Below are 12225 nucleotides of genomic sequence, written 5' to 3' on the forward strand. Positions count from 1 at the left end.
TAGATTTAACTTCTCTGCTCCTTGTTTATTCTCTAAGCATAATACGACCAGTCCACTCAGCCTCTTTGTCCCACTGTACAACACAAATTGAAACAGTTTTGAGCCGAATGAGCCTCTGCAGTCACATCAGAGATTATTTATCACAAACAGCAGAAAGGCCTCTCGCACCTGCAGGACAGAGACCTTTAAGGATGCAGAAATCATCACTGTAGAATCCACTATGAGCATTACTAGCATTTAGCATGCAAGCTAGATTCAGCATGCACCTGCTCATTAGTTTCCTGGGTGTGTTTGATTTGTGTCAACTCACCAGGGGGGTGCAGAGTGGCTCTGCTCTCCTGCACTCACAGAGGACCACCTCTTCTTTTGCTCCTTTCTCCTGTGTGCAGACTTTTTTGTGACCTTTGTTTTCACTCTGTAATGGACCTGAAATGAAGAGTACAATACTTGCTCTAAAGAGTACTTAGAGTACCAAATAGACAACTTTGTTTCAACAATTGGAGTAAACATATTTTTTTACTTTTATCTAAATATTTCAACCATTCATGTCTAACATTGACCTTTTCTCTGAACTCAGCTATCTATGTTGACCGTTAAACATTACTTTTGTCTAACTCAAAGAAGTATTAGCTAACAACTTCTACCATATATCCACTACTTTTAGCTTGTTCACATTTAGTGAACTTTAGCTGGCCACTTCAGTGAACTACGTTAAACCCATTACTTTTAGCTAACTCAAAAAATCCGGACCGCTAATTCACAACTTCTCGTGATCAATTGCAACCATTTATCCACTACTTTTGGCAAACTGTTGGGAGTTTTGATATCACTGTCTTACTTTTTCTCATGCAGGCATATATTAAAATCAAAATGTCTTTTTTAAAAATTTTTTAACTGCTGAAGATTAAATTTCTGCTCGGATACAAGCTAGTTGGGAATCCAGTCTTTTGTTACACACTACTATGAATAGACTTTACATAGGCCAATAGAGTTACAACCACATTAAAGTAGACTTACACAGCAGAGCAAAGGTGTGTCTGTTTGTCGTCAGTCACTGCCTGCTCTGTTGATCCACTTTGACTTGTATTATTCATCAGGTGGGTTATCTTGCCATTCAGCAGTGAATAGATTGGTGGAGTCAGCTATCGAGTGAATTATGACATAGCAGCAGGGAGGTCCATTTACTCACATAGAAAGTAAATAATTAAGGATCAGATCTTGGCAGCTGCTAACTTGACTTTGGCAACACTTGTGGAATACAGTTTTATGTTAATAAATCTATGGTTTTACTTTATTGATTTTTTTAAAAGTTTGTAAATCAGTGTTGGGTAACTCAGATAGGAGCACTTTAATTGTCCTAATTTAAATGATTAATAAAATAATCTTTGAACATTAATTGTGCAATTAGATTTTAATGTTGCAATTCAAGGGCAAACCCTGAGATACAAACATCCATCTTGCAAAAGAGAAACCTATAATAAACATCCCTCTATCATCGACATTACACAAGTCAAATTCTGAGATAAGAGCGACAAACAAATGACATCTTTTGACCCCATGATCATTACACAGTATTATATACAACATATTAACTGTCAACACTGTGCAGCAGCTTTCTCCCTTGAACTCTGTGTTGTGAAGTCGCCAAGATAAAATTGTGCCTGAATAGAAGCGCAAAAGAAATGTTTTTGTAGGAGTATTAATTAATAAGTGTTTATGCTGCTGAGACGTTCTGCAGACGCTGTGAAGATTAATTATTAGACCATAAGAATATGAAATGCATTCCAGTGATTATCACTTATTAGGTCCAGCTGTTGACATGCAGACTCTGCACTTAAGTCCCAGTTATAAAACATGACTTATAAATACAGAACATTAATTTATTACTTTTTCTTTATTATACATTATTCAGTCCAGACATGTATTAAAATATGTTAAAGTAATTTAAATAAAATACAGTTTGATATGTTTTTTTGGGTTTTTTTTTTAAAAAGTTCAATAAACTACTCACAGAGTAGTTAACTTTTATTTTATTTAAAATGACTGAACGCATACCTGCATCATCTATGTGGATTTTATCAGCTCATGTTGTTTAACTGTGTTGTATATGCATAACTTTAAAATGTTAAACTGTATTGTGTCTTTTTACCTCAGTGTTGTATGTTATTAACCATACATATTGTATTCCTCATACTGTATTTTTGCTATTATTCTAGGAAGCCAATTAACATCAAAAAGACAGAGGGTATTTAAAAACAAAGACAGGATACAACCTTTTCCACTGCTCTGCATTCTTCACCTGACTGTATAAATGAATAAATGAGCACTTTACTAAAATAAATGTGCGTAGAATTTAATTGCTGCTACTTTTAAAAGCAATGTGAGGTTTCTGATAACAGTTACTTAAAAAATGCACTAACAAAAACAAAAAGAGAGGAAGTTTAGTTTAATCCTTTGATTCGATGTTATCTGCACTTATCCTCAGTTAAACTCAACAAGCCTCTCCCACTGTTAGAAAAAAGAAAAAGTTTCAGTTGAACTATTTCGTCGGTGCTATAAATACAGGATGGAGCGCACATCTGCATTTCAGACCGAGGCGTGGTCAGTCAGGGCGAACAGGTGGGACAGTCGGTACAGCTGCAGTCACACTCCATCCACGGGATAAACACCGTGTTTTCTGTCCGGTAAACTAACACATACAGCTGCGACAAGATGCCAAAGTGTCCCAAGTGCAACAAGGAAGTTTACTTCGGTAAGTTTTGTTCTCTTTATTCAAAAGTTTTCATGGTCTTTTCTGCATAAACATTTCCTGGTTCATGAAGAGTTGTCGGATTTCCTGCACAAATGAGGATATAGACTGACAAGCACATGATTGCACGCAAGGATTTTTAATTTAAATATTACAAAAATATTAGCTAACCTTTTAAGAAATGAAAAAATAATGAGTGAGGTATTGATAATTTATTGTGTAATATAAATCTGCATTTAAAATTCTGTGCGGAAGTATTTTCAAAATAACGTTGCTCCTCGTGCAGAATGTCTCGTAACACCGTCACAGTAGCGTATTAGATCGTTATGATTGATGCAATAACATGTAACCATTATTTTATATTGTAGCTGGTGGAAGTGGAGCTCATTTAACGGTTTTGTGTACTTTTTGGCAGTTAATAAATAATGCATCGTGACATCACATACATGCATACATATTTTTCACTTGATAGTTTGCAAAGACATCAGCAACTACCACTGTGAAATACATTTGAGCAAAGAGTAAAGAGTAAGAAGTACAGTATTTGGGTAAATGTACTTTGTTTTTTTTCATTGTAGTACTGTAGTTTTTTACTGAAGTAAATTAGGGACTGTTCTTTATTTGTCATTGGAAATTTGAAAATCCAACAATAATTTGTTTTTTACAGTTTCTGGCTGTGATAAATGGTGTAATTTTGGCGATTATTAAAGAAAACATAAGGCAGTAAAATAAATACAAAAATAGCTGTTGAAAGTTGTATGCCCCTCCTTAAGCCAAAATTTAAAAAAACATTTGCTTTCTTCAGTCACTGATGCATTAACATGTAAACAGCACTTTAATGTTTTAAGCTGGCTGAGCTAATTTTAACTACTTTATGTACTTTTGTGTACTATGATATTGTAATGGGCATCAAATTTTAGAGAATGAAATTCCGTCTGGTCAAATCTTAATCTGATGAGTAAGTATCACAAAAAAAGAACAATATTTCACTCTGAAACCGAACTAGAAAGCAACAGACAATGGAAATACTCAAGTGAAGTACAGTACTTCAGTAAACATACTTAGTTACTTTCGATCATAAGAGTATTATCAAGATTTTATTTGCGTCCTTGCTCTCTCTCTTTAGCTGTCACACTAGCCTCTTAGCTGATAAGGAATAGATTTTTGCAGATTGATGCTGAGAAGCCTCAAAAGGTCATTGAACTCTGTAAGCTTTCTAGTTATTAAGTTACACTAGAGTCAAAGATCTGTGCTCCCAGTCGAAATCGAATTGTCTTTCCTGATGATTGATGAGCCACATGAATAATGACTGCAGCGGAGGAAGCAGGTTTCTTCTGTCCTGAGATTCGGCTCCATCCTTGTAGGTCTGTCTCATGAGGGTACCATCAAAGCAGGGAGCAATTATTGCATCCGGGGAGGAAAGGGACAGCTCCATTTTATTCACGTCTTAATCCATTTACCACATTGTCTGCAGCTCGGTAGTGCAACAGAGTAAATCTTCTCCGGGGAGACGCACAGAGGCCGAGGGCCAGTACAGAATACAGAGCCAAGTCTTTGGACTGTCAGTCAGATGAATTGACCGTGCGACCGGGGAGCCATGCTTCCCATTCTTCCTTTTTATGGATAAACTTTCTCCATCTGGCCAAAACAAGCAAACCAATTTGTCTCAGCGAGAACAAGCCAACCAAATAAAATATGTTCTCTCCTAAAATATCGCCGAGAGGAAAAGCAGCCTGAAACAAAGCCTCTTTATGTGGAGGCACAGTCTCATCATTACTCTGAACTGTCTGCATCAATTTCACCCAAAACCACCTCTATACATTTACTGCATGTCTCTCTCCTTCACTGTGATCACCTCCATCCCAAATCCCGTCCCCTCTTCCCCTCTCCGTCTCTTTTTGCAGCTCATCTGTCTTAATGTTTCTAAGCTCTCAGATGGAAACAATCAGGCTACCGCTGCCTCACTGAATGATGAGGGGGGAACTTGGTCCAGGTCCAGATACACAAAGGGCACAAGTCAAATTTTTTTAAAGACACTGCTCTTGCTTTCGACTGCAGGACTTAAAATATGCATTGGAAGCAAAGACGATGTTACATTATTTGTGCAAAGATTATGTATGAGGGCATAAATGGAAGATATAAAATAATGGAGAAACCACAAACAGGTTCTTCTATATGCTCCTACAGGCAGCAATTATATCGATTGTAGTTGAAAGTTTTCATTACTCGCTCATAAACATGTTTCATGCTCTCTGTTGTTTAACCTTTTGTAACATGACCCATGAAATTAGGAAGAAATTAGTTACAAGTACAAAAAAATTTACCTGAAAATTTATATTTTAAAAAAAGCCAAATAGAAAGTAATAATAATTATAATAATTATAATAGTTTTTCCCTAGCTCTTTTCTTTTTTTTCTCTAAAATTTTCCAAATCTACTAATTTCTTGCAGTTTTTGGAACATATATTACCAAGTTGCTCACTGCCTTTTTCTTATGATAATGTTAAAGATGGCTCCAGTGCAGGCTTTTAGAAAAAATCCTGGACACAATGGTGAAACATGTATTGGGGTCGCAGAGGTATACCTGTTTTTTTATGGTACACCATGATATGAAAATCGACGGTCGTCATACCGTGTACATTTGCAAATGTAACTGGATAATCTCACTTTGTTTAGGTATTTTCAAAAGGAAGTGTTTTTACTCATACTTTAATTATTAATAAAATGTTGTCAAGGTATAATTATGGTAATAAAATGTTTGTTTAATAAAAAAAAACATTCTGATTTCATTCCTTTGCGCATTGTAACTGATAATAATTTTGTAATACCGTGATAATGTAATATATTTTTTGAGACGGTTATTGTACCGTGAAAGTCTCATACCATTGCACCCCAACATGTATAATGTGTTTAGAAAGAAATCCCTAATTTGCTTAACTCAGACTTTTAGCAGATGTTCTTAAAAATGGACAAACCCAGGGTATATGTTTCCCTCTGTTTATGCTAACAAGCTTGTTTTAGTAGCTTCATATTTAGCAAACAGATATGATAATGGTATATATCTGCCAACTATACTTTAAAATTTTAACATTCAGTACAATTTCATGCCATAAAAAGTCTTACTGTATTTAAGGTCATTCATTTCACTCTAAATGCTTCCGACTACATTCTTAGCCTTTTTTTAGCTCAACAAACTGTTATAAAACATTGCTATGAATCTTTTTTGGGATGGAATGAGCCTCTCTCACTGTGTGTTTTTCCATTCAGATCTGTGTCTGTTTGTGTATATTGGACTGCCTCCATAATGCTCCAGTCAGCACTTAGTTGATGCAGAGAGCAGATGATTATTCTACATGTCTGTCACGCACCATTACTTCTCATATCATCGGGTAAAATAAATAGACCATGCACAAAAAAGTCATGCTTTATCTGATTCATATACAATCGAGTGTAAAACAATCACATGGGCGTCACTGAAGCTGGTACGGATGGACTCTAAGCCCTATTTAAACTGAGACTCTCCTCCATTACTCATTGGACGGACTTGTTTGCCTGGTGGTCTAATTTGTTATTTGAAGTTAAGTGAAGTCATTATTTCGGGTCAAAAAGCTCCACTAGATTTTGCTGAATTGTTTTCACATCACTGGCCTGAGAGGCTGACCTTGCCCTGGGTGCTTACCCTGTTTCCACTGCCTGTTGCATAATCTCCTGCCACATCAGGCTATTTTTAGGGTGGAAATTAGTCATATGCTAATATTGTAGGAAGATTTAGAGGCCACCTGAAACCAAAGTTATTTGCATTTGTTCATTCAACAGCTGTCCTTCCTGATCTTTTTTTTTTGGTTAAGAAAATCTGCAGATGTTAATCAATTTTTGTGCTCCTCAGTTACAAAATGTTTGGTAAAAACAGCAGCCTCAGTTCAAGATAACACTTCCTCCATTTTCAGCATTTCCTGTGCTCACCCTCCCTGCCTTCATGCGTTCACTGATCTTTTTTCTTTTTTTTTTGTCTTGACATGTAGATTCTTGGCCTGATTCTCACCCACATGACGAGACTCAAAAGTCATCAAAACTTAAGACTGTTGGGTTCCTCCCCACTTTTACAGCCCTCTTGCATGTCTGTGTAGATTAGCCCTGCAGATATAGACTTTATCAGAGTTTATGAGGCAGGAGGGGGACAGATTCCTTGGGGACACACAGTCCTCTTTTCTCCTCTTGGCACCAAACCCAAACAATGTTCTCAGATTTATCTGCAGAGACATGATCACGTTAAAACTGATAATGTAATCACTTACATCTCCTCTGAAGACTGCTCTCTTTGTGGTGAAAGTTTAGGCCGTGGTGATTGATGCTGTCTTTTAATGTGTGTTTGGCAGCCGAGAAGGTGACGTCACTGGGCAAGGACTGGCACAGGCCCTGTCTGAAGTGTGAGAAGTGCAACAAGACGCTGTCATCAGGCTCACATGCAGAGGTGAGACACCTGAAATACATACAATAATATCCTGTAATCTTTACGCACGGTTTGATAGCATTTCCTTAGATCTAAATCCACTCTTAAATCTCCAGTCTGTTATTGAAAATGTTTTTTTTATTGTTTTTACAGTATTTATTACAGAAAGGTTGTTCAAGGGCTTTATATATTAATAATATTATTATATATAATATATATTGTTAATTATATAATTATATATGAACAATATTCACATGCAGAATAATGACAGTCAAGAAGCAGGCCTGCTTCTAAAAGACTAAAATAGACTCTTTTTCATATATTTTATCAACACTTTCATGTTTATATTTCCAATACACCAGTGCTAATACAACTGTGTCTCTTACAGCATGGCGGCAAGCCATACTGTCACAACCCCTGCTACAGTGCAATGTTTGGACCTGGAGGTAAGCTTGTTACCTTCAGTCACCTTTGCTTCTAAGACTCTCTGCCAGAAACGCCCTGAGTGAGGATGATGTTTTGTGTCTGATTGTGTTGAGGTTGTGAAATACACGCTGTCACCTGATAGGGTCAAACACTCCATAAAGTAGTCATTACATAATTGGTAACATGTTAAACTCTTGCAAGATATATGACATTCTTTATTAGTTTTTCAAAATAAAAGTCTCAAATGTTAATGTTAGTTCACTGATTCATTCCTTTCTCTTTACTCGCAGGTTTTGGACGTGGTGGAGCCGAGAGCCATAAATATTAAACAGACAAGTAGTGTGCACGTTCTTCATTTGATCACCAAACCATTTGCTTACATTTGTTTATGTCATTAATTTTCATGCTGTTTGTTAAAACAAGCAGACTTTGACTCTAAGCAAATCCATGCTTGTACTTTGCACTGCCTAATGTGTTTTCTCTGCTTCATCACCATGTTGGTCGCCTGGAAACTAGATTGAGGAGGCCATCATTGCTCACGAGTCCCCATAAAAGCCAGGAGACAAACTGCGTTTTTGTTCAGAAGAAAATTTAGTGTCCATGAATTTTTATTGTCTTTTTTGTCTCTGAAGGTGATTGTTTCTCATGATGCAGCAATGAACTGATTGTCGTCTAATTCCTTCTTGTTCTCACATTGAACATCCTGATTAAACACTTTTTGAATTTGTCATGCGTCATTTTAGTGTACTTTTATTTTTTTCTGAGTCGCTGTATAAAAACACTAATTAGAGCAATTTCTTTGCCAATGACAACATTCAAATCACTTGCAGGTGACAAAGTGTAATTGAATAACTTTTACTTCCATTTCAGCCCTTAACATAATGGGAAAATGTACAAACAAAAAGTCTTTCTGCTAAAAAACACAAGATTGCTCTACTTCCACTGACGTGAATATGACCACATCGCGTTTTTTAGACTCTTACATGCTTGAGCTTTTTGTTGTCCAGTTACACTGTCCTCCATACTTTATTCCTTAAAATAAATTAAAAAATGTCTGCAAAGATGTGAACTCAATATCCATGAAACTTTTTTAACTAGGGCAACAAAGGACACCATTTCACCTGACCATAAGCAACATGGAGTTATAGAAATTGGAAAAACATTTGTTCATGTTCTGGAGCTTTTAGTGGTATTATATCATCTTCCTCAGCAGATGGAGCTTGCCCATTAGTGATGGAATAGCATGTTCAAGTTTCCATTTTCTGGATCTTTTTGGAAGGTCTGTGATGGCCCTTAATTTGAGATGGAAACTAACATTTTATTTGTATGCCTATTTTAAGTATCAGGGGACTTGGTGGCCTAGGGGTTATAGTGATGGCCATGAACAGCATCGTTCCTTGTTTGTGTCCATTACTGCATGTCAGGTTTCAATAAATATGTACAATGCTCCAAATATAATTAGATGAATTAGAACCAAGACAATTTTGAGAGATGGGAAATGCAAAATGAGTGAGGGGGTGATGACACAACCAGGTCACCCTTTTTTGTTTTATTTTAATTAAATGTATTTATAAATCCACCATTATACCTCAATCAACAGGATAACATCTTAAAGTGAGAACACATTTTTTCCAACATGGTCCCAAATTGTTAAAGGAAAGACTTAAAAACATGTTACATGAGGCCGAGTAAAACCAAATCTACATCAGTGTAACCTAAACCAAAAACATACCAAATAGCCACATTAATACACCTGAATACAACAAATAACACCTCAAGTAGAACTAAATAACACCATTTAAGTGCACAAGTAAAATATAGAGAGGAGCCATGCATTAACATATACAGGCCCTATTGTTAAAACCACGTTCATTATGGAGACTAGACAAGTTTATCTTTGACCTTGGAAAATGTTAATTTTAACATCTACAACTCCATGATAACTAGACAAACTCCATCTGCTGGAGAAGGATGACTGAAAGCTCCAGAACAGAACAGTTTTGCCAATTTTTTCCAACAGTAAGGAATACCCTTTTAGTCTTTGTTGTTACTGCTTAAAGCATCTTATGATGTTTTTTTTCAGCAATGCATACATTAAGAGGAATCGAAAAGTTACATTATGTTCATGGTAGTGCATTGTGGGTAGCTGGAGCAGCTGAGGGCAGCCTGAGACTTTGCAGAACCACCAGATGCTTCCTCTTTGGTTCTTTTGGGCTCCGCTGCCAAACTTTTGCTCTGCAAGGCCGCCCTCGCTGTCCATGAATCACGTAGCAGCCGCCACCCTCTACCATGCCTCTGCCATCCCGGCCTGGCAGTTGCTATGGCAACAGACACAAACAAGACCCAACAGACAGCCAGTGTACCCGTCCGTCCACTTGGCTGTCACCCTGTTTTTTTCTCTGCAACAAAGACGCTCACTGTCACAGGAAAATCACAACCATGGCCACAGACACTGAGGCAACTGATGGAAACATGCAGAGCATATCTGGCAGAGAAGCGTTTTTCAGCATTTTTCTCTAAATAGACTGTTCATGCATTTTTTTAACTATTGTGTCGTGAGAGAGGCACATAATATAACCTACATATTCAAACCTTTTCAGTTACTGCTACAATTCTACAATTCTACAATTTCATTTAGCAGACGCTTTTATCCAAAGCGACGTACAACACAAGCAAGAATTTAGACTTAAGCTGCTATCTGTGTTTGACATTTACTCATTATTTTGTGGCTGTTTCAAAGAACTTGGGATTTTGACTTCAAGACAGAAACAAGGATCAATTCAATGCAATTAAAAACCGGAACAAAAAATGGCAACTTAAAGGATTCCAACAATACATTTTTAAATGGAAAAATAGAATTAGTTTTAAACAAAAATGCAGGTGGACTGATGTGTAGGCTATAGTTAACACATATGCTTAAAGACAAGAAATGGAAAAGTCTGTTTACAAATTTACCATGCAAAATTCTTGGTAATTTTGAAACAATGGGTCTTTGATTTTAGATCGAATTAGGCAATAGCATTTCTAGCTGACAAATACAAAATCACAACTGTTGCTGCTAGCCAGTTCTATCAAATGTAGACAGCTAGCTAATAAATCTATTGTTAACTCCAAGTTGGTTAAAAAAAAAAAAAACTCAGTCTGCGGGTTACTTTTTAAAGCCAGCTCATTTTAAAACAAGTATTGTGTTTATAAAATTAAATCAATTAACTTTTGGCGGATTTTCCACTCAAAATTCTTTGTAATTTTGAAACATCTTGGAATTCAGATGCAAGTAGGTGATAGCATTTAGTTAACATCAATTTTGCTAACTGAAATGAAAACTATATGTAACTATGCGTAAATTTTGGCCTTATTAAATGTAAATGGGTGAGTTATTAAAAAAACAACAACCCTGTGCTGTTGTCATAACTGTTGAAATTAGCTACCTATTAGTACCAAGTTGTAAATATATTTATTTCTGCTGTAAAGTTGTACATTTTTCTCTGGGGTCTTTGGTGTATCACTGTCAGCCTAAAGTGGCTGTTGGATGAACTGCAGTTTTTGGCACTTCCGCACTGGCTACTTGTTTCAGCCTTGCAGGTTGCCGCTTAATAAAAACAAGCCCTTTCATGGCTACTTGATACATGATTGTGCAAATAGACAGAGGACAAAAGAACAGTTCAAAGTGAAAAAGTTCAAAGTTAGCATTTTCGCCAGTAGACACTTTACTGGATGCTGTTATAAAATTATGATAAGGAAAAAAACAAAATAACGCAGGTATTTTACGTTCCTGTTTTCAAACTGTGCATTTTAATTTTTAATGCTACAAGAGAAAACAGCTTTTAGGATGTGTACTAAATGATGTGTTTGGTAAAACACAAAAAGTCCTTGTGATGGATAAAAATAAGTCTGAGGGGGTTGATGCTCCCTGTCTGAAGTGCTGCATTTCATTGTTTTGACATGGTGTTTCCTCCTTTCATTTTTATGATGAAAATGATCTCTCCCTCGCTCTTATCGCTTCTTGCAGGAAATGCTGTCTTGGTGACGCATTCAGATGTTTGTGTGAAACCTGCAGCTCTAATTAAGATCACAGTTTGAGGTTTTGGACCTATAGGCTATACAGTAGCTACCTCAAGATATATTTTTATCTTCTTATAGTCTCGCAGCTCATACTTGGTTCATGATGCTGAGGCCTAATGAGGTTCATTTCCTGACGTGATCATATTGAAAGCATCATGCAGCCGGTAGGCACATCTAAAGCACTTATGGTGACTTACAGTGCACTTAAAGTTATAGTCAGTTTTTTCCCGGTTGAGCAGGAGAGGGAAGCCGAAGATCTGCTGTGTCAGCCTGAATCAGAGGCCCTCAGTCATGAAGCTGTAAAATTAGACCCATAAACTTATTAGGGGCTGGAAAGTAAGGGTAGCAGTATCTGAAGGCTATTATAACTCATGCATACATGTAGACATGGGTGGCCCTAATTCCTCAAGTCAAGCTTAAGAAAGAGATGAATTTAAAAGTAGTAGGCAGTAAGGCTGTGGTTTAGTTCACTTTTTATGAGACAATAAACAATAAAATAATGCACATACAAAATTAGCTAAAGAAGATTCATTCCAAGA

The 12225-nt window shown here is 36.6% G+C and overlaps 1 protein-coding gene across 2 annotated transcripts; it reads left to right on the plus strand.

The window, feature by feature from the left end:
• Window positions 1–2587: 2587 nt before the first annotated feature.
• On the plus strand, window positions 2588–8352 carry crip1 (cysteine-rich protein 1). Of its 2 annotated transcripts, XM_042500852.1 has the most exons (5): window positions 2588–2752; window positions 7125–7219; window positions 7587–7644; window positions 7915–7960; window positions 8141–8352. In XM_042500852.1, exons 1-4 carry the CDS (start codon window positions 2713–2715, stop codon window positions 7950–7952), a joined length of 231 nt encoding a protein of 76 aa, XP_042356786.1. In that variant the 5' UTR covers window positions 2588–2712; the 3' UTR covers window positions 7953–7960; window positions 8141–8352. The 2 variants fall into 2 exon arrangements, with proteins under 2 accessions (XP_042356786.1, XP_042356785.1); XM_042500851.1 differs by having other exon boundaries at window positions 7915–8352.
• Window positions 8353–12225: the final 3873 nt, after the last annotated feature.

The sequence above is a fragment of the Plectropomus leopardus genome, chromosome 14 (genome assembly GCF_008729295.1).
Source record: "Plectropomus leopardus isolate mb chromosome 14, YSFRI_Pleo_2.0, whole genome shotgun sequence".
In the NCBI taxonomy this organism is placed as follows: Eukaryota; Metazoa; Chordata; class Actinopteri; order Perciformes; family Serranidae; genus Plectropomus; species Plectropomus leopardus.